This window comes from Salvelinus alpinus, chromosome 7, assembly GCF_045679555.1.
Source record: "Salvelinus alpinus chromosome 7, SLU_Salpinus.1, whole genome shotgun sequence".
NCBI classification, from domain to species: domain Eukaryota; kingdom Metazoa; phylum Chordata; class Actinopteri; order Salmoniformes; family Salmonidae; genus Salvelinus; species Salvelinus alpinus.
Window position 1 is genome coordinate 84,134,986 of NC_092092.1, and position 23,799 is coordinate 84,158,784.

General features: G+C 44.7%; 1 protein-coding gene across 2 annotated transcripts in view; it reads right to left on the reverse strand.

Moving 5' to 3' along the window:
- Positions 1 to 863: 863 nt before the first annotated feature.
- The window catches only part of LOC139581791 (catenin alpha-1-like), a 246,011-nt gene continuing 223,075 nt past the window's right edge, over positions 864 to 23,799 (reverse strand). Inside the window, exons 18-21 of one of the 2 annotated variants that reach the window (XM_071411966.1) lie at positions 14,641 to 14,775; positions 3,476 to 3,505; positions 2,710 to 2,922; positions 864 to 1,823 (exon numbers count right to left, since the gene is read on the reverse strand). In XM_071411966.1, coding sequence (XP_071268067.1) covers positions 1,746 to 1,823; positions 2,710 to 2,922; positions 3,476 to 3,505; positions 14,641 to 14,775 — 456 coding nt within the window. In that variant the 3' untranslated portion in view covers positions 864 to 1,745. The remainder of the gene's footprint in view (positions 1,824 to 2,709; positions 2,923 to 3,475; positions 3,506 to 14,640; positions 14,776 to 23,799) is intronic. The other variant, XM_071411967.1, reaches the window with a different exon arrangement.

Sequence of the window (23,799 nt, forward strand, 5' to 3'; positions counted from 1 at the left end):
CTCCACACCCTGGTCTATTCCCGGGACCCCCTCCACAGCCCTGTCTATTCCCCAGACCCCCTCCACAGCCCTGTCTATTCCCCAGACCCCCTCCACACCCTGGTCTATTCCCCAGACCCCCTCCACACCCTGGTCTATTCCCCAGACCCCCTCCACACCCTGGTCTATTCCCGGGACCCCCTCCACAGCCCTGTCTATTCCCGGGACCCCCTCCACAGCCCTGGTCTATTCCCCAGACCCCCTCCACAGCCCTGTCTATTCCCCAGACCCCCTCCACACCCTGGTCTATTCCCCAGACCCCCTCCACACCCTGGTCTATTCCCGGGACCCCCTCCACAGCCCTGTCTATTCCCCGGACCCCCTCCACAGCCCTGTCTATTCCCCGGACCCCCTCCACACCCCTGTCTATTCCCCAGACCCCCTCCACAGCCCTGCCTATTCCCCAGACCCCCTCCACAGCCTGGTCTATTCCCCAGACCCCCTCCACAGCCCTGCCTATTCCCCAGACCCCCTCCACAGCCTGGTCTATTCCCCATACCCCCTCACTGTGACCTATCACACACTCAGAGAGTTTATGTCAGCTAATTGAATGAGTCTCACTGACTGTGTGTGTGTGTGTGTGTGTGTGTGTGTGTGTGTGTGTGTGTGTGTGTGTGTGTGTAGACCCCTGGGCTAGTGTTACGTATTAAACCAGAAGGCTGGGAGAGAATGCTTCTCTTCTCTATTAGCTTTGGCTTGCTGCATACAGTGAGGCACGCAAGACCTCATTCAGACAACTCTTCAAAACCTGCTTAACGACAGAAGAAAAATAAAACATTTATGACAATTCAGTTTATAATAAGTATAAAGTGTTAACGACACGATAATATCAAACTTTTATTAGATAAGCACAGAATACACATTGAGAATGAAAAAAAAAATCAATTTGTCTTTTTAAATCAAAAAGCTAAAACGTTTATCCCCCCCAAAAAAAGTTACACATCCATACGTTCTCTAGTTATTGCTCGAGACTAATAAAAGCGATAGAGAGATGTGTTTGCATCGAGTGGACAGGCCTATCTGATCTGCACCTACACAACATAATACTGCATCATATCATATACGACACATAGCGGAAATACCATCCAATACCCTCCTCCCACCAGCCACGCAATCATAAAACACGGTAGAAAGTCATTGTATAAAAATACACAGGGGGGGGATCTCACATCACAGGTTGGGGTCAGGGGTTCAAATAGGAGGGTCAGAGGTCAAAATGATTAGTTTGAACAGAATTAGATCTTACAGTATCAATGAAATACACCCGTCCCATCTCATACCAATACTGGAATAAAATCTAATTAAATAGAAACGGCCTTTACTTGGTCTAGTTGCTGCCCCCCCCCCCCCCCCACACACACACACAATCGCCTTATTTTCCAGTAGAGAAGTTATACAGTAGGCTAGAGACTTATCAGAAAGCAGTTGTTTGAAAAAAAAAAAAAAAGACTGGTAGAGAAAGAGTGATCTTAAGGGCCTCTGTATATATTGTTCTACCTTAGCGAGCCTGCATAGCAACATCACGTCAGACAGCTGACTAGGCCAGGAAATAAGAAATGCATTTCCCCCTCCCATTTTTTTTGACTAGATTAAAAAGAAGCTCCAACCGTCTACACACCACAGTTGATCTAGCCAGCTCCATCAGCATCTCAACCCCTTCTAGCTCCACCTCCTCTCACCACCCAGACTGACTGATTGGTCCATCTCTAGATGCTATCCATGGCTTTGAACTCGCTGAGGGCCTGCACAGGGTTGATGTGTTTCTTTTGGGATGACCTCTTGACCTAAGAGAAGAGATAACATTTTATTGTATTTTCCTCACAGACATGTGTCCTGCATCATTAAATCCAGCAGCACACCACCCTGTATCCCACTGTTGGTTTGCCTCTGAAGCTAAGCAGGGTCGGTCCTGGTCAGTCCCTGGATGGGAGACAGCTGGAAGTGGTGTCGGAGGGCCAGTAGGAGGCACTCTTTCCTTTGGTCTAACATAAAAACGCCCAATGCCCCAGGGCAGTGATTGGGGACATTGCCCTGTGTAGGGTGTCATCTTTAGGGTGGGGTGGTCACTAAAGATCCCATGGCACTTATCATAAGAGTAGGGTTGTTAACCCTGGTGTCCTGACTAAATTCCCAATCTGGCCCTCAAACCATCATGGTCAATTAATCATCCCCAGTTTACAATTGCCTCATTCATTCCCCCTCCTCTCCCCTGTAACTATTCCCCAGGTCGTTGCTGTAAATGAGAATGTGTTCTCAGTCAACTTACCTGGTAAAAAAAAAAGAAGGGTTAAATAAAATATACTTACAGGCCATAAATAAGAACATATTAGGGATGGTTTTATGGACCCAAAAAATATTCTCAATGGAGAGTCTATATTTAATTTTTTTTAGTCCGGGACTATGTTAAATCTGTGTCCTGGACACCGACCAACTGTGCAGGGGATTATACAAATGATTAAAATTGGAATCCTGAGCTGTGAAACTGCCACATCAGTTGGCGATATTAAAACATAACACAACCCCCCCCCCGGACAATATTGCATGTGCAATAGAACAGAAGAGTTTGCACTCTTGTTTTTTTACCAAGATGCTGAATGCTCAGATCCTCCTTTTAAAACAATAACACCTGACCAGTTTAGAGGATCTCAGCTTTAACATGATTCTCATTACCTTGTTGTTGGACCCATCTTCCTGCTTCTCTCTCTTGACCAGGGGTTTCTTCTCTGGGGCTTTCATCTTCCAGGAGATAGCAGGCATGTTGAGGGACTGCATGGCCATGGACTTCTGGTACTTAGTGGAGGCCACGTAGCTAGCCTTGACCGTGGACACCACCGTATTCATCAGGTTCTTAGCTGCCTGGATCAGAGACATAGCACTGTCCACCTGGAGGAAGAGGGGAGGGAGAGAGGAGACAAGGTTAGCCAGTGCTTGAGGTAGAAGTTGTCCTCTTAACCACAGCTCTAGGATCAGATAACTAACTGTATCTCCCCAGGATAACCTTGACCTTGGGAACATTATACAGTATAACCATATAGATGTATCCCAAATGACCCCCAAGGTGCCCTGGTGAAAAAGTAGTGCACTATTATAGGCATTAAGGGTGCCATTTGGGAGCACTTGATATCTGACCCCAGATCAGCAGTAAGAGACAACCTGTATTTCCACCTGTAATGTTTCCCACCACCACCCTCACTGATTAGAGGGACACTGAGTTCATATGATCCTATGTGTCTGGCTTTGGCCAATGTCTCAGGCTACGTCCCAAAAATAATGGCCTCCTATTCCCTATTATAGTGCACTACTTTTGACTAGGGCACATAGGTCAAGAAGACCTAAGGCCTCTGGGTCAAAAGTAGCGCACTATAATAGGGAATAGAGGTTGTTGTTTGGGCTGCAGTCTGAATGTTACTGTACTGTATCTGAAGGTGGGGAATACCTGGCTCTCTAGGAATGCTTGGGATACCTCCTGTAAAAAGGGAAAAGGGAGAGAGGGAACTTGAACGTTAATAGTTGAACTGTAGAAGTCAAGTGCAACATGATGGAGCCTCGGGCTAAAGGCTTCAGAGCAGGACGAGGCTGCAGCTGTGTGACTGTCGTACATCCAGCAGATTGACCATGTGGTGAACAGAGTATACTGAATAACACGCAGCAGATTGACCATGTGGTGAACAGGGTATAACATGCAGCTGATTGACCATGTGGTGAACAGGGTATAACATGCAGCAGATTGACCATGTGGTGAACAGGGTATACTGAATAACATGCAGCAGATTGACCATGTGGTGAACAGGGTATACTGAATAACATCCAGCAGATTGACCATGTGGTGAACAGGGTATACTGAATAACATGCAGCAGATTGACCATGTGGTGAACAGGGTATAACATGCAGCAGATTGACCATGTGGTGAACAGGGTATAACATGCAGCAGATTGACCATGTGGTGAACAGGGTATAACATGCAGCAGATTGACCATGTGGTGAACAGGGTATAACATGCAGCAGATTGACCATGTGGTGAACAGGGTATAACATGCAGCAGATTGACCATGTGGTGAACAGGGTATAACATGCAGCAGATTGACCATGTGGTGAACAGGGTATACTGAATAACATGCAGCAGATTGACCATGTGGTGAACAGGGTATACTGAATAACATGCAGCAGATTGACCATGTGGTGAACAGGGTATACTGAATAACATCCAGCAGATTGACCATGTGGTGAACAGGGTATACTGAATAACACGCAGCAGATTGACCATGTGGTGAACAGGGTATACTGAATAACACGCAGCAGATTGACCATGTGGTGAACAGGGTATAACATGCAGCAGATTGACCATGTGGTGAACAGGGTATAACATGCAGCAGATTGACCATGTGGTGAACAGGGTATAACATGCAGCAGATTGACCATGTGGTGAACAGGGTATAACATGCAGCAGATTGACCATGTGGTGAACAGGGTATACTGAAATAACACGCTGCAGATTGACCATGTGGTGAACAGGGTATAACTTGCAGCAGATTGACCATGTGGTGAACAGGGTATACTGAATAACACGCAGCAGATTGACCATGTGGTGAACAGGGTATACTGAATAACACGCTGCAGATTGACCATGTGGTGAACAGGGTATAACTTGCAGCAGATTGACCATGTGGTGAACAGGGTATAACATGCAGCAGATTGACCATGTGGTGAACAGGGTATAACATGCAGCAGATTGACCATGTGGTGAACAGGGTATAACATGCAGCAGATTGACCATGTGGTGAACAGGGTATAACATGCAGCAGATTGACCATGTGGTGAACAGGGTATAACATGCAGCAGATTGACCATGTGGTGAACAGGGTATACTGAATAACATGCAGCAGATTGACCATGTGGTGAACAGGGTATACTGAATAACATGCAGCAGATTGACCATGTGGTGAACAGGGTATAACATGCAGCAGATTGACCATGTGGTGAACAGGGTATAACATGCAGCAGATTGACCATGTGGTGAACAGGGTATAACATGCAGCAGATTGACCATGTGGTGAACAGGGTATAACATGCAGCAGATTGACCATGTGGTGAACAGGGTATAACATGCAGCAGATTGACCATGTGGTGAACAGGGTATAACATGCAGCAGATTGACCATGTGGTGAACAGGGTATAACATGCAGCAGATTGACCATGTGGTGAACAGGGTATACTGAATAACATGCAGCAGATTGACCATGTGGTGAACAGGGTATACTGAATAACATGCAGCAGATTGACCATGTGGTGAACAGGGTATACTGAATAACATCCAGCAGATTGACCATGTGGTGAACAGGGTATACTGAATAACACGCAGCAGATTGACCATGTGGTGAACAGGGTATACTGAATAACACGCAGCAGATTGACCATGTGGTGAACAGGGTATAACATGCAGCAGATTGACCATGTGGTGAACAGGGTATAACATGCAGCAGATTGACCATGTGGTGAACAGGGTATAACATGCAGCAGATTGACCATGTGGTGAACAGGGTATAACATGCAGCAGATTGACCATGTGGTGAACAGGGTATACTGAAATAACACGCTGCAGATTGACCATGTGGAGAACAGGGTATAACTTGCAGCAGATTGACCATGTGGTGAACAGGGTATACTGAATAACACGCAGCAGATTGACCATGTGGTGAACAGGGTATACTGAATAACACGCTGCAGATTGACCATGTGGTGAACAGGGTATAACTTGCAGCAGATTGACCATGTGGTGAACAGGGTATACTGAATAACACGCAGCAGATTGACCATGTGGTGAACAGGGTATACTGAATAACACGCTGCAGATTGACCATGTGGTGAACAGGGTATAACATGCAGCAGATTGACCATGTGGTGAACAGGGTATACTGAATAACACGCAGCAGATTGACCATGTGGTGAACAGGGTATACTGAATAACACGCAGCAGATTGACCATGTGGTGAACAGGGTATAACATGCAGCAGATTGACCATGTGGTGAACAGGGTATACTGAATAACACGCTGCAGATTGACCATGTGGTGAACAGGGTATAACATGCAGCAGATTGACCATGTGGTGAACAGGGTATAACATGCAGCAGATTGACCATGTGGTGAACAGGGTATAACATGCAGCAGATTGACCATGTGGTGAACAGGGTATACTGAATAACACGCTGCAGATTGACCATGTGGTGAACAGGGTATACTGAATAACACGCAGCAGATTGACCATGTGGTGAACAGGGTATAACATGCAGCAGATTGACCATGTGGTGAACAGGGTATACTGAATAACACGCTGCAGATTGACCATGTGGTGAACAGGGTATAACATGCAGCAGATTGACCATGTGGTGAACAGGGTATAACATGCAGCAGATTGACCATGTGGTGAACAGGGTATAACATGCAGCAGATTGACCATGTGGTGAACAGGGTATAACATGCAGCAGATTGACCATGTGGTGAACAGGGTATACTGAATAACACGCTGCAGATTGACCATGTGGTGAACAGGGTATACTGAATAACACGCTGCAGATTGACCATGTGGTGAACAGGGTATAACTTGCAGCAGATTGACCATGTGGTGAACAGGGTATAACATGCAGCAGATTGACCATGTGGTGAACAGGGTATACTGAATAACACGCTGCAGATTGACCATGTGGTGAACAGGGTATACTGAATAACACGCTGCAGATTGACCATGTGGTGAACAGGGTATAACATGCAGCAGATTGACCATGTGGTGAACAGGGTATACTGAATAACACGCAGCAGATTGACCATGTGGTGAACAGGGTATACTGAATAACACGCAGCAGATTGACCATGTGGTGAACAGGGTATAACATGCAGCAGATTGACCATGTGGTGAACAGGGTATACTGAATAACACGCTGCAGATTGACCATGTGGTGAACAGGGTATAACATGCAGCAGATTGACCATGTGGTGAACAGGGTATACTGAATAACACGCAGCAGATTGACCATGTGGTGAACAGGGTATACTGAATAACACGCAGCAGATTGACCATGTGGTGAACAGGGTATAACATGCAGCAGATTGACCATGTGGTGAACAGGGTATAACATGCAGCAGATTGACCATGTGGTGAACAGGGTATAACATGCAGCAGATTGACCATGTGGTGAACAGGGTATAACATGCAGCAGATTGACCATGTGGTGAACAGGGTATAACATGCAGCAGATTGACCATGTGGTGAACAGGGTATAACATGCAGCAGATTGACCATGTGGTGAACAGGGTATAACATGCAGCAGATTGACCATGTGGTGAACAGGGTATAACATGCAGCAGATTGACCATGTGGTGAACAGGGTATAACACCCAGCAGATTGACCATGTGGTGAACAGGGTATAACACCCAGCAGATTGACCATGTGGTGAACAGGGTATAACATGCAGCAGATTGACCATGTGGTGAACAGGGTATAACATGCAGCAGATTAACCATGTGGTGAACAGGGTATAACATGCAGCAGATTGACCATGTGGTGAACAGGGTATAACATGCAGCAGATTGACCATGTGGTGAACAGGGTATAACATGCAGCAGATTGACCATGTGGTGAACAGGGTATAACACCCAGCAGATTGACCATGTGGTGAACAGGGTATAACATGCAGCAGATTGACCATGTGGTGAACAGGGTATAACATGCAGCAGATTGACCATGTGGTGAACAGGGTATAACATGCAGCAGATTGACCATGTGGTGAACAGGGTATAACATGCAGCAGATTGACCATGTGGTGAACAGGGTATAACATGCAGCAGATTGACCATGTGGTGAACAGGGTATAACATGCAGCAGATTGACCATGTGGTGAACAGGGTATAACACGCAGCAGATTGACCATGTGGTGAACAGGGTATAACATGCAGCAGATTGACCATGTGGTGAACAGGGTATAACATGCAGCAGATTGACCATGTGGTGAACAGGGTATAACATGCAGCAGATTGACCATGTGGTGAACAGGGTATAACATGCAGCAGATTGACCATGTGGTGAACAGGGTATAACATGCAGCAGATTGACCATGTGGTGAACAGGGTATAACATGCAGCAGATTGACCATGTGGTGAACAGGGTATAACATGCAGCAGATTGACCATGTGGTGAACAGGGTATAACACGCAGCAGATTGACCATGTGGTGAACAGGGTATAACATGCAGCAGATTGACCATGTGGTGAACAGGGTATAACATGCAGCAGATTGACCATGTGGTGAACAGGGTATAACATGCAGCAGATTGACCATGTGGTGAACAGGGTATAACATGCAGCAGATTGACCATGTGGTGAACAGGGTATAACATGCAGCAGATTGACCATGTGGTGAACAGGGTATAACATGCAGCAGATTGACCATGTGGTGAACAGGGTATAACATGCAGCAGATTGACCATGTGGTGAACAGGGTATAACATGCAGCAGATTGACCATGTGGTGAACAGGGTATAACATGCAGCAGATTGACCATGTGGTGAACAGGGTATAACATGCAGCAGATTGACCATGTGGTGAACAGGGTATAACATGCAGCAGATTGACCATGTGGTGAACAGGGTATAACATGCAGCAGATTGACCATGTGGTGAACAGGGTATACTGAATAACACGCAGCAGATTGACCATGTGGTGAACAGGGTATAACATGCAGCAGATTGACCATGTGGTGAACAGGGTATAACATGCAGCAGATTGACCATGTGGTGAACAGGGTATAACATGCAGCAGATTGACCATGTGGTGAACAGGGTATAACATGCAGCAGATTGACCATGTGGTGAACAGGGTATAACATGCAGCAGATTGACCATGTGGTGAACAGGGTATAACATGCAGCAGATTGACCATGTGGTGAACAGGGTATAACATGCAGCAGATTGACCATGTGGTGAACAGGGTATAACATGCAGCAGATTGACCATGTGGTGAACAGGGTATAACACCCAGCAGATTGACCATGTGGTGAACAGGGTATAACACCCAGCAGATTGACCATGTGGTGAACAGGGTATAACATGCAGCAGATTGACCATGTGGTGAACAGGGTATAACATGCAGCAGATTAACCATGTGGTGAACAGGGTATAACATGCAGCAGATTGACCATGTGGTGAACAGGGTATAACATGCAGCAGATTGACCATGTGGTGAACAGGGTATAACATGCAGCAGATTGACCATGTGGTGAACAGGGTATAACACCCAGCAGATTGACCATGTGGTGAACAGGGTATAACATGCAGCAGATTGACCATGTGGTGAACAGGGTATAACATGCAGCAGATTGACCATGTGGTGAACAGGGTATAACATGCAGCAGATTGACCATGTGGTGAACAGGGTATAACATGCAGCAGATTGACCATGTGGTGAACAGGGTATAACATGCAGCAGATTGACCATGTGGTGAACAGGGTATAACATGCAGCAGATTGACCATGTGGTGAACAGGGTATAACACGCAGCAGATTGACCATGTGGTGAACAGGGTATAACATGCAGCAGATTGACCATGTGGTGAACAGGGTATAACATGCAGCAGATTGACCATGTGGTGAACAGGGTATAACATGCAGCAGATTGACCATGTGGTGAACAGGGTATAACATGCAGCAGATTGACCATGTGGTGAACAGGGTATAACATGCAGCAGATTGACCATGTGGTGAACAGGGTATAACATGCAGCAGATTGACCATGTGGTGAACAGGGTATAACATGCAGCAGATTGACCATGTGGTGAACAGGGTATAACACGCAGCAGATTGACCATGTGGTGAACAGGGTATAACATGCAGCAGATTGACCATGTGGTGAACAGGGTATAACATGCAGCAGATTGACCATGTGGTGAACAGGGTATAACATGCAGCAGATTGACCATGTGGTGAACAGGGTATAACATGCAGCAGATTGACCATGTGGTGAACAGGGTATAACATGCAGCAGATTGACCATGTGGTGAACAGGGTATAACATGCAGCAGATTGACCATGTGGTGAACAGGGTATAACATGCAGCAGATTGACCATGTGGTGAACAGGGTATAACATGCAGCAGATTGACCATGTGGTGAACAGGGTATAACATGCAGCAGATTGACCATGTGGTGAACAGGGTATAACATGCAGCAGATTGACCATGTGGTGAACAGGGTATAACATGCAGCAGATTGACCATGTGGTGAACAGGGTATAACATGCAGCAGATTGACCATGTGGTGAACAGGGTATAACACGCAGCAGATTGACCATGTGGTGAACAGGGTATAACATGTAGCAGATTAACCATGTGGTGAACAGGGTATAACATGCAGCAGATTGACCATGTGGTGAACAGGGTATAACATGCAGCAGATTGACCATGTGGTGAACAGGGTATAACATGCAGCAGATTGACCATGTGGTGAACAGGGTATAACATGCAGCAGATTGACCATGTGGTGAACAGGGTATAACATGCAGCAGATTGACCATGTGGTGAACAGGGTATAACATGCAGCAGATTGACCATGTGGTGAACAGGGTATACTGAAATAAGTCTGGAGCAGATCCAGGGCTGTGCTCCAAATGGAACCTCTTCCATACATATTTTGCCCTCAGAACGACCTCAATCCACCGGGGAATGGACTCTACAAAAGGTGCAGAGGCATAAAAATGGCCAACATCCTGAAGTATCCCTTTAAGCCAGTAATTAAACTGCTGGGAGAAAGGACAGTATTTTGGGACACTAGTTTCTTAACAAGAAAATAGGAAAGGAAACAGAGAAGGGTAGCCTTTATATAAAAAGGTTGTGTCCAAAATGACACCCTATTTTCTATTTAGTGCACTACTTTTGACCAGAGCCCTGTGAGCGAGCACTGGTCAAAAGTAGTGCACTATGTAGAAAATAGGGTGTCATTTGGGATGCAAATAAGCCTTTTATAATACTGTTATTATTTCTTTCATCTTATTTATTTATTCTGCTATTATCTGTATCAAACACCGGCTGTAAATCATTAGTTAACGGGAAGCCTATTTCTTGGGTTATTAAGTTTAAATTCAGCTATTCAATGAGGCTAGGAAAGATTAAATTACAGTTTTGCTTTGAAATTGAGAAAAGCAACCGGTGCATAAATTCAGAGCAATTTTTAACTGAAAGAAGGATGAAGAAACATGTATTTTATAATATGACTCACTGAAAAAAGGGTAAAACACATTTTGTTCAGTTTGGTTGGGATAATCATATCAGGAAGGAAATCTAGGTGGAAATATTACCTTAGTTATTAAAAGTTGACTTGTTTCAAAATGGTCAGTCTGTCTACTCAACGACACAAATGGCACCCTAAATCCCGATGTAGTACACTACTTTAGACCAGGGCCCTATTCCCTATGTAGTACACTACTTTAGACCAGAGCCCTATTCCCTATCTAGTGCACTACTTTAGACCAGAGCCCTATTCCCTATGTAGTGCACTACTTTAGACCAGAGCCCTATTCCCGATGTAGTACACTACTTTAGACCAGGGCCCTATTCCCGATGTAGTACACTACTTTAGACCAGGGCCCTATTCCCTGGTCAAAAGAGGGGCACTATATACGAAATAGGGTGCCATTTGGAACGCATTCCTAGGTTACTATGAGGTAGCAGAATGTGGATGGACCGCTAGGTTACTATGAGGTAGCAGAATGTGGATGGACCCCTAGGTTACTATGAGGTAGCAGAATGTGGATGGACCCCTAGGTTACTATGAGGTAGCAGAATGTGGATGGACCCCTAGGTTACTATGCGGTAGCAGAATGTGGATGGACCCCTAGGTTACTATGAGGTAGCAGAATGTGGATGGACCGCTAGGTTACTATGAGGTAGCAGAATGTGGATGGACCCCTAGGTTACTATGAGGTAGCAGAATGTGGATGGACCCCTAGGTTACTATGAGGTAGCAGAATGTGGATGGACCCCTAGGTTACTATGAGGTAGCAGAATGTGGATGGAAATTATGTTTTGACTATTGGAGCACATTTACATGGCAGGTTATCTAACATGATAATCATTTTTTAAATTAATGTATCAGTTTCCACTTAATTTACAGTGTTATTTATTGATCATTTGTTACCAGGTAGTTTGGCAGATTTGGCAATTTGGCAGAATTAATTACAACAATGGGTTTCCCATTTCCCAGCCTAACAAGGCAGATCAAAGTGTAACCCATTTCCCAGCCTAACAAGGCAGATCAATGTGTAACCCATTTCCCAGCCTAACAAGGCAGATCAAAGTGTAACCCATTTCCCAGGCTAACAAGGCAGATCAAAGTGTAACCCATTTCCCAGCCTGACAAGGCAGATCAAAGTGTAACCCATTTCCCAGCCTGACAAGGCAGATCAAAGTGTAACCCATTTCCCAGCCTAACAAGGCAGATCAAAGTGTAACCCATTTCCCAGCCTAACAAGGCAGATCAAAGTGTAACCCATTTCCCAGCCTAACAAGGCAGATCAAAGTGTAACCCATTTCCCAGCCTAACAAGGCAGATCAAAGTGTAACCCATTTCCCAGCCTAACAAGGCAGATCAAAGTGTAACCCATTTCCCAGCCTAACAAGGCAGATCAAAGTGTTACCCATTTCCCAGCCTAACAAGGCAGATCAAACTGTTAGCCATTTCCCAGCCTAACAAGGCAGATCAAAGTGGTAGCCAGTTCTTATCATTCAGCGTAATTCTCACACATAGTTTTCTAAACAGATGGACCAGTGGAGAGAAGAGAAGGCCAGGTGTGAGTCAGAAGAGCCCTGGGTGGGATTTGAACCCATGCCGACTGGTATGTGTGTACCGCGGTCAGCGGCTCTAGAAGCAGACCACAGCATATATAGTGTTAGTAACACAGTGTAAAGCTAGACTACACAGTGTGTATAGTGATAGTAACACAGTGTAAAGCTAGACTACACAGTGTGTATAGTGTTAGTAACAATAAATAATAAAAAATGAAAGGCTGAAATGTCTTGAGTCAATAAGTATTCAACCCCTTTGTTATGACGATGCCTAAATATGCTCAGGAGTAAAAATGTGCTTAACTCACATTATAAGTTGCATGGACTCACTGTGTGTACAATAACAGTGTTTAGCAACTACTTAATCCGTGTACCCTAGACATACAATTATCTGTAAGCTCCCTCAGTTTGAGCAGTGAATATCCAACACAGATTCAACCACAAAGACCAGGGAGGTTTTCCAATGCCTTGCAAAGTAGGGCACCTATTGGTAGATGGGTAAAAAATTTGGAAAAAAGCAGACCTTGAACATCCTTTTGAGCAATGATGAAGTTATTAATTCCACTTTGGATGGTGTATCAATGCATCCAGTCACTGCAAAGATACAGGCATCCTTCCCAACTCAGCTGCCGGAGAGGAAGGAAACCGCTCAGGAATTTCACCACGAGGCCAATAATGACTAAAACAGTTAGAGAGTTGTGGCCTCCCGAGTAGTGCAGCAGTTTAAAGACACTGAATCTCAGTGTTGCATCACAGCCTGGTATTCGTATCACAACCAGCAGTGACCGAGAGTCCGATAGGGCGGCGCACAATTGGCCGAGTGTCGTCCAGGTTAGGGGAGGGTTTCGCCGGGGGCGCTTTACTTGGCTCATCGCGCTCTAGCGACTCCTTGTGACGGGCACCTGCAAGCTGACTTGGTCGTCAGTTGATCGGTGTTTCCTGGCGTCCAGGTTAATCGAGTGGGTGTTAAGATGCATGACTGGACCTTCACCTCTCCCAAACCCGTTGGGGAGTTGCAGCGATGAGACAAGATCGTAAATGAATATCACGAAATTGGGGAGAAAAATGGAGGTACAAAATAAATAAAAAAAACAGTTAAGAGTTTAATGGCTGTGATTGGAGAAAACCGAGGCTGAATCAGAAAAGACTGTACAGAATAAAAATATTCCAAAACATGCATCCTGTTTGCAGGAAGGCATTAAAGTAAAACTGCAACAAAAAAAATTGGACAAAGAAATTAACTTTATGTCCTGAAAACCAAGTGTAATGTTTAGGACAAATCCAACACAATATCACTCTTCATATTTTCAAGAATGGTGGTGGCTGCATCATGTTATGGGTATGCTCATCATCGTTAAGGATTGGGGAGTTTCTTAGGATGAAAGTAAACAATAGATTTAAGCACAGGCAAAATCCTTAGGGAAAACCTGGTTCAGTCTGCTTTCCAACAGACACTGAGATTAATTCACCTTTCAGCAGGACAATAACATAAAACACAATGCCAAATATACACTGGAGTTGCTTACCAAGACGACATTGAATGTTCCGTGGCCTAGTTAGTTTTGACTTAAATTGGCTTGACAATCTATGGCAAGATCTGAAAATGGCTGTCTTGCAATGATCAGCAAGCAACTTGACAGAGCTTGAAGTATTTAAAAAAGAATAATGTGCAAATAATGTAGAATCCAGGTGTGCAAAACTCTTAAGAGACTTACCTGGCTCTAACCACTAGACTACACATGTAAAGTGGTAGTAACAAAGCACATCAGTTCTTACCCCAGAGACCACGAGCTCTCCTCCCAGGTTCTGGACCTCTGCTTTGACCTTACTACAGATGTTGAGCTGGTGGCAGTACAGAGCAATACGCTGCAGGTAGGCCAACAGGTCCTGCTTACAGGCTGAGTCTGGACACTAGAGAGAGAGAGAGAGAGCGAGAGAGAGACGGGGTTAGACTAGGACATACAGGCAGTCTGGACACTGGAGAGACCGAGTGAGAGCAAGTGGCGATAATGGTAGTAGTGGCGGTAATGGTAGTAGTGGCGATAATGGTAGTAGTGGCGATAATGGTAGTAGTGGCGATAATGGTAATGTAGTAGTGGTGATAATGGTAATGTAGTAGTGGTGGTAATGGTAATGTAGTAGTGGTGGTAATGGTAATGTAGTAGTGGTGGTAATGGTAATGTAGTAGTGGTGGTAATGGTAATGTAGTAGTGGCGGTAATGGTAACGTAGTAGTGGCGGTAATGGTAACGTAGTAGTGGCGGTAATGGTAACGTAGTAGTGGCGGTAATGGTAATGTAGTAGTGGCGGTAATGGTAATGTAGTAGTGGCGGTAATGGTAATGTAGTAGTGGCGGTAATGGTAATGTAGTAGTGGCGGTAATGGCAATGTAGTAGTGGCGGTAATGGCAGTAGTAGTGGCGGTAATGGCAGTAGTAGTGGCGGTAATGGCAGTAGTAGTGGCGGTAATGGCAGTAGTAGTGGCGGTAATGTAGTAGTGGCGGTAATGGTAATGTAGTAGTGGCGGTAATGGTAATGTAGTAGTGGCGGTAATGGCAGTAGTAGTGGCGGTAATGGCAGTAGTAGTGGCGGTAATGGCAGTAGTAGTGGCGGTAATGGCAGTAGTAGTGGCGGTAATGGCAGTAGTAGCGGCGGTAATGGCAGTAGTAGTGGCGGTAATGGCAGTAGTGGTGGTAATGGCAGTAGTGGCGGTAATGGTAGTAGTGGCGGTAATGGTAGTAGTGGCGGTGATAGTGGTGATAGATGTGATAGTGGTGATGATAGATGATGATGGTGGTGGTAGTGGTGATGATAGTGGTGGTGATGATGGTGATGGTGTGATAGTGGCGATAGTGATAGTGGCGGCGATAGTGGTGGTGGCGATAGTGATAGTGGCGGCGATAGTGGTGGTGATAGATGTGATAGTGGTAGTAGTGGTATCAGTGATAGTAGTGGTAGTGGTGATAGATGTGATGGTGATGATAGTGGTGGTGGTGATAGTGGTGGTGATAGTGATAGTGGTGGTGGTGATAGTGGTGGTGATAGTGATAGTGGTGGTGGTGATAGTGGTGGTGGTGATAGTGGTGGTGGTGATAGTGGTGGTGGTGATAGTGGTGGTGGTGATAGTGGTGGTGGTGATAGTGGTGGTGGTGATAGTGGTGGTGGTGATAGTGGTGGTGGTGATAGTGGTGGTGATAGTGATAGTGGTGGTGGTGATAGTGGTGGTGATAGTGATAGTGGTGGTGGTGATAGTGGTGGTGATAGTGATAGTGGTGGTGGTGATAGTGGTGGTGGTGATAGTGGTGGTGGTGATAGTGGTGGTGGTGATAGTGGTGGTGGTGATAGTGGTGGTGGTGATAGTGGTGATAGTGGTGGTGGTGATAGTGGTGGTGGTAGTGGTGGTGGTGATGATAGTGGTGGTGGTGGTGATAGTGGTGGTGGTGATAGTGGTGGTGGTGATAGTGGTGGTGGTAGTGGTGGTGGTGATGATAGTGGTGGTGGTGATAGTGGTGGTGGTAGTGGTGGTGGTGGTGATAGTGGTGGTGGTGATAGTGGTGATGGTAGTGGTGGTGGTGATGATAGTGGTAGTGGTGATAGATGTGATGGTGATGATAGTGGTGGTGGTGATAGTGGTGGTGGTGGTGATAGTGGTGGTGGTGATAGTGGTGATGGTAGTGGTGGTGGTGATGATAGTGGTGGTGGTGATAGTGGTGGTGGTGATAGTGGTGGTGATGATAGTGGTGGTGATGATAGTGGTGATGGTGATAGTGTTGGTGGTGATAGTGGTAGTAGTGATGGTGGTATGATGGTGATGATAGTGGTGATGGTGTGATAGTGGTAGTAGTATTAGTAGTAGTGGTGATAGTGGTGATGATAGATGTGATGGTGGTAGTAGTGATGGTGTGATAGTGGTAGTAGTGATGGTGTGATAGTGGTGATGGCGATAGTGGTAGTGGTGGTGATAGATGTGATAGTGGTGGTGGTGATAGTGGTGGTGATGATAGTGGTGATGGCGATAGTGGTAGTGGTGGTGATAGATGTGATAGTGGTGGTAGTGGTAGTGGTGGTGTGATAGTGGTGGCGATAGTGGCGATAGTGGTAGTGGTGATAGATGTGATGGTGATAGAGATAGTGGTGGTGATAGATGTGATGGTGATAGATGTGATGGTGATAGATGTGATGGTGATAGATGTGATGGTGTTGGTGATAGATGTGATGGTGATAGATGTGATGGTGATAGATGTGATAGTGGTGGTGATGGTGGTGGTAGTGATGGTGATAGTGGTGGTAGTGATGGTGATAGATGTGATGGTGGTAGTGATGGTGATGGTGATAGATGTGATAGTGGTGGTGGTGATAGTGGTGGTGGTATTGTGTGTCTAGTTAATGTCTATTAGACCTAAGAACAGCTAGATATAAAGCCATCAGCCATGACGATCAATCAAGTCACAATCTGAAACAGATTGATCATCAAGTTTCCTTCAGTTTCCCTCTTTCACAGTCCCCCTTCCCTTCAGTCTCTCTCCCCTCCTCACCCTTCTCAGATTGATAAAATGATGCTCCAGATTTGCGTGGGGACTAATTTAATAACAGTGACACTTTGGGGGCGTTAATGTGACAGATAGCAGACAGACACAGACTCATGCGATATGTCCCAAATGGAAACCTAACCCCCTATAGGCCCTGGTCTAAAGTAGTACACTATATAGGGAATAGGGTGCCAATTGATGACGGTTGACGTCAGCTGGTTGGCCCTTGGCCAGAAAGACCTGATTCACGGCCTAACAAAGACTATCTAGCGAGACCACGTTAATGACATCAACTGTCTTTGTCTGTCTGTGTCTTGGGAGGGTTTAGCCATTGTTGCTGTCACACACTCAGGCTGTGTCAAACTCTCTGATTTGGCTCCAAACCGGTATAACAGTTCATCTGATGTCCAATGGAGCTCGGAGCGCTAATGCCCATGGTCAAATGTGGTGCACTATATAGGGGATAGGGTGCAATTTGGGACACACGCCCAGGAGACTGAAGTGGGAGGTTCAGGAGAGCACTGTGTTCAGGAGAGCACTGTTTCTGTGTCGACACACTATTTGCTAACTTCGGCCTACAACATATTGTTAACAATGCCATTTACAATTACAATCCCACGTTACAAAGTCAAACATTTTCACTTTTGTAAAAAAATAAATAATAATAATAATTGTCTTGTTCCGTGTTCTATTATCACGGATGCCTAAACAGGAAACAGCAGACACCACAATGCACCATGGGATGGCTGGTCTCAGCTTGAACAGGGTATTACTTACTCTCCTCCCTCCCTTCATCCATCCACTCCCACACCTACCTACCTACCTACTTCCTCTCCATCTCTCCTCCATCCTCACCTATCTACCTTCCTCCCTCTCTCCCATCCTCATCTACCTTCCTCCTCCTCCTACGCCCTCTCCACTCCTCTCCTCCCTGTCCTTGCTCTCCTTCCTCTCGCCTCCTCTCCTCCCTCTCCTTCCTCTCACCTCCTCTCCCCCCATATCTCTCTTCAGAAGCATTGCCAGCTCTTTCTGAGAGCCCTCTGCTAACTCAACTTCCCTCCTGCTCACCTGCTTCTAAACTGACAAATGGGAAAGAATGTTGCTCTGAAATTAGCATAAGTGCATGTTTTGCAGACAAAGAAATGACAGTGGATAAATAACCACTAGCCCTGTCAGAAGAGCACAAAAAAGGAGTGGGAGGACGGATACAATGTTTAGAGGTAAAATCCAAAATGGCACCATATTCCTTAGAGTGGATTTTAAGAATAGTGAACTATATATAAAGTACACTGGGTCTGTCGGTATACATCGCTGAGATAAAGTATAATGGGTCTGTCGGTATACGTCGCTGAGATAAAGTATAATGGGTCTGTCGGTATACATCGCTGAGATAAAGTATAATGGGTCTGTCGGTATACATCGCTGAGATAAAGTACACTAGGTCTGTCGGTATACGTCGCTGAGATAAAGTATAATGGGTCTGTCGGTATACATCGCTGAGATAAAGTACACTAGGTCTGTCGGTATACGTCGCTGAGATAAAGTATAATGGGTCTGTCGGTATACGTCGCTGAGATAAAGTATAATGGGTCTGTCGGTATACATCGCTGAGATAAAGTATACTGGGTCTGTCGGTATACGTCGCTGAGATAAAGTATACTGGGTCTGTCGGTATACGTCGCTGAGATAAAGTATACTGGGTCTGTCGGTATACGTCGCTGAGATAAAGTACACTGGGTCTGTCGGTATACGTCGCTGAGATAAAGTATACTGGGTCTGTCGGTATACGTCGCTGAGATAAAGTATACTGGGTCTGTCGGTATACGTCGCTGAGATAAAGTACACTGGGTCTGTCGGTATACATCGCTGAGATAAAGTATACTAGGTCTGTCGGTATACGTCGCTGAGATAAAGTACACTAGGTCTGTCGGTATACATCGCTGAGATAAAGTATAATGGGTCTGTCGGTATACGTCGCTGAGATAAAGTATAATGGGTCTGTCGGTATACGTCGCTGAGATAAAGTATAATGGGTCTGTCGGTATACGTCGCTGAGATAAAGTATAATGGGTCTGTCGGTATACGTCACTGAGATAAAGTATAATGGGTCTGTCGGTATACGTCACTGAGATAAAGTATACTAGGTCTGTCGGTATACGTCGCTGAGATAAAGTATACTAGGTCTGTCGGTATACGTCGCTGAGATAAAGTATAATGGGTCTGTCGGTATACATCGCTGAGATAAAGTATACTAGGTCTGTCGGTATACGTCGCTGAGATAAAGTACACTGGGTCTGTCGGTATACATCGCTGAGATAAAGTATACTAGGTCTGTCGGTATACGTCGCAGAGATAGAGTATACTAGGTCTGTCGGTATACGTCGCTGAGATAAAGTATAATGGGTCTGTCGGTATACATCGCAGAGATAGAGTATACTAGGTCTGTCGGTATACGTCGCTGAGATAAAGTATAATGGGTCTGTCGGTATACATCGCTGAGATAAAGTATACTAGGTCTGCCGGTATACGTCGCTGAGATAAAGTATACTAGGTCTGTCGGTATACATCGCTGAGATAAAGTACACTAGGTCTGTCGGTATACGTCGCTGAGATAAAGTATACTGGGTCTGTCGGTATACATCGCTGAGATAAAGTATACTGGGTCTGTCGGTATACGTCGCTGAGATAAAGTACACTGGGTCTGTCGGTATACGTCACTGAGATAAAGTATAATGGGTCTGTCGGTATACGTCACTGAGATAAAGTATACTAGGTCTGTCGGTATACGTCGCTGAGATAAAGTATACTAGGTCTGTCGGTATACGTCACTGAGATAAAGTATAATGGGTCTGTCGGTATACGTCGCTGAGATAAAGTACACTAGGTCTGTCGGTATACATCGCTGAGATAAAGTATACGGGCCCATGTTCCTACTGTTACTGTATACAGGCCCATGTTCCTACTGTTACTGTAGATGGGCCCATGGTCCTACTGTTACTGTATACGGGCCCATGTTCCCACTGTTACTGTATACGGGCCCATGTTCCTACTGTTACTGTATACGGGCCCATGATCCTACTGTTACTGTAGACGGGCCCATGTTCCTACTGTTACTGTAGATGGGCCCATGATCCTACTGTTACTGTAGACGGGCCCATGTTCCTACTGTTACTGTATACGGGCCCATGTTCCTACTGTTACTGTATACGGGCCCATGATCCTACTGTTACTGTAGACGGGCCCATGATCCTACTGTTACTGTAGACGGGCCCATGTTCCTACTGTTACTGTAGATGGGCCCATGATCCTACTGTTACTGTAGACGGGCCCATGTTCCCACTGTTACTGTATACGGGCCCATGATCCTACTGTTACTGTATACGGGCCCATGCTCCTACGGTTAATGTTACTGTAAATGATCCACACATACTATATATATATTGTAAACAGAGCCATTGCCCTATACAACTGTTAATATTCATGTAATTCTTACTGTAAATTATCCACTGTTACTGTATATATTGTAAACAGAGCCATTCCCCTATACAACTGTCAAGTTTCATGTTAATGTAGATACTGTATACCAGGAGTACTCAACTATTTGACAACAGTGACACAAATTTCCTAGGTGGCAAAGGTCTGGATGGATATCGTTCTTTATCTGCGCTGTGGTACAGCGTAGTAACAAACCGTCTGGATGGATATCGTTCTTTATCTGCGCTGTGGTACAGCGTAGTAACAAACCGTCGTCTACCAATGTAGGAAACATGTTATTCAATGTACATTATATAAGAATTTTAATGAATTACATTCATTTTGACTGTATACATGTGGATCATTACATCAACATTGTTGAAGAACATCTTTGTCTCCTTCGGTCTTGTCTGTCCCGAGGTTCCACAGAGGATATTTGCATTGATGTCATTAGGGAAGACGCGGCCTCTTGTATTTGCATATAACCACGCGATTGGATTAGACGGGGCACTAATAGAGGTGGACGTTGCTTCGAGAGCGAGCGAGAGAGAGCTGAGTTGGAGGCGCCGCTGTGCCCGGTTGATTGAAAGCAGTCTAATACTTTATTGACTGTATTAAAGAACATAAATGGTTAAAGAAAAGTGTGATAAATAAAAACATATACCAATTTCATTTAAGGACCAAAAAACTGACAGCTGTGCCATATAAATTGCAAAATAGTTGGGAAGAGATTTTCGATGTACCCATTCCATGGCACATGGTTTATGAATTGATACGCAAAACAACACCGGATTCAAAACTTCGAATTTTTCAATTTAAATTACTGTACAAAATTCTTGCAACTAATAGAATGTTATATATATGGGGTATACAATCTTCCCAGCTCTGCAGATTCTGTTGTGAGGAGGCAGAGTCATTAGATCATTTATTTTGGTATTGTCCATATGTAGCTCGTTTTTGGTCACAGGTCCAGGAATGGCTGAAGAATTGCAACATTTGCCTAAAACTAACGCTACAGATAGCAATACTGGGGATTTGAAAAGCCATAGTCAATCAATCAATAATATAATAATTATTTTAGCAAAAATGTTTATTTTTAATTTACAATCTATAGAAGCTATGAAAATAGGAAGGTTCAAGTCTTTTGTGAAGCATCAGAGCACAGTTGAAAAATATATGGCAAATAAAAATCCGAAATGGATGATGTTGGAAGATAGATGGGAACTGAAGGGTGGGACTAATAACAAGATAAACAATGTAGGGCATACGGGATCTGTGAAATGTGTATAGGTGCGGAGCTTTTGTGAAATAGCACAGTTACAAGTGGAAATAAAATTGGATGGACAACAGAAATAGAGGAAGGACTAAGAACAAATAAGAGAGAACTATTGTAAAGTGGACTGTGTCTGTAAGATGGGTATAAGATGTATAAATTGAAGGTAAAAGCAGAAGTGTTTATTAGTTTACTCCAATTGGGGGATCGGTGGTAGGGTGCGGGGAATAATAATAAAGGTATATTCTTTAAAAAAGTATGTATGTCTATATAGGTATGTGTATGTATATATGTGTATATGTATGCATGCGTGTATGGATATATATATTTACCCCAAAAAATATGGGGGATTGGAAATGATGCAGACAATTACATTGGAAGCAACATTCTTTCTGCAATATTAAGCTGATCCACCCCCCTATAAAAAAAAAAAATAATAATAAAAATAAATACTTTATTGACTTATCCGTATTGACCTGTCCGTTGACCTGTCTGTATTGACCCTTCCCTGGGTCCGGACCCGGACCGGGGTCCGTCAATTGGGTTTGGCTGCTGTACACTACAGTTAATATTGACGATACTACAGTTAATACTCACGATACTACAGTTAATATTCACGATACTACAGTTAATACTCACGATACTACAGTTAATACTCACGATGCTAGATACTACAGTTAATATTCACGATACTACAGTTAATATTCACGATACCACAGTTAATATTCACGATACCACAGTTAATATTCACGATACTACAGTTAACTCACGATGCTAGATACTACAGTTAATATCCACGATACTACAGTTAATACTCGATACTAGATACTCGATACCACGATACTACAGTTAATATTCACAATACTACTGTGTAGACCGCTAGGTCCTCCTGACCGTGGTGGGTTATCTCCAGCCAGGCCCTCGTCAAGATGGCAGTCTAAATATTGTGCCAACACGTAAATAAATAAAAAACACCCAACCTCACATGGTAATTAGCTAGCTAATTAAAGACTTGAACTCTCAATGAATTCAGATCTCAGGAGAAGAGAGGCTTTCCTTTCCTTATTACTCCCCCTTCCCTCCATCCCTCACTCCCTCCTTCCTAACCCACTTCCCTATATCCCTCTCTAACATCCTGCATCTCTCTCCAATACCCAGTTTTCACCCACTGCCCTGTATCCCTATAAGCAGTCCTGGTTAATACGCCTGGATGGGTCAGGCTGAGTGTTAGCCTGGTTTAGCGTGGATGGGTCAGGCTGAGTTTTAGCCTGGTTTAGCCTGGGTCTGGTCACAGAGAGCTGGTCTGGTTCTCAAGCTGAAGGTGAGTCAGTCCTGACACTCCCTACATCCCCTCTGATCTAGTCTACAGCAGAAAAACATGAGAAGCCTTGGCTGTGGGCTGAGTGCTGAACAACCACAACAAAACTATCCATTAATGGTATTCATACACAGCCTTGGAGACACACAATCTCTGCCACAAACATGAGCGCACACACACAAACACGAGAATGGCCTGACGAACGCCCACACACACCTGCACGGTGCCCATCTGCTGTCTTTAATGAATAACAGTGATATCCTTCAAAAAGGTAATACTCGGTGATTGACATTGGCAGGCATCTCCTGCTGGAGCCTTGCATGGAAGATCTATGGGGCAGCTT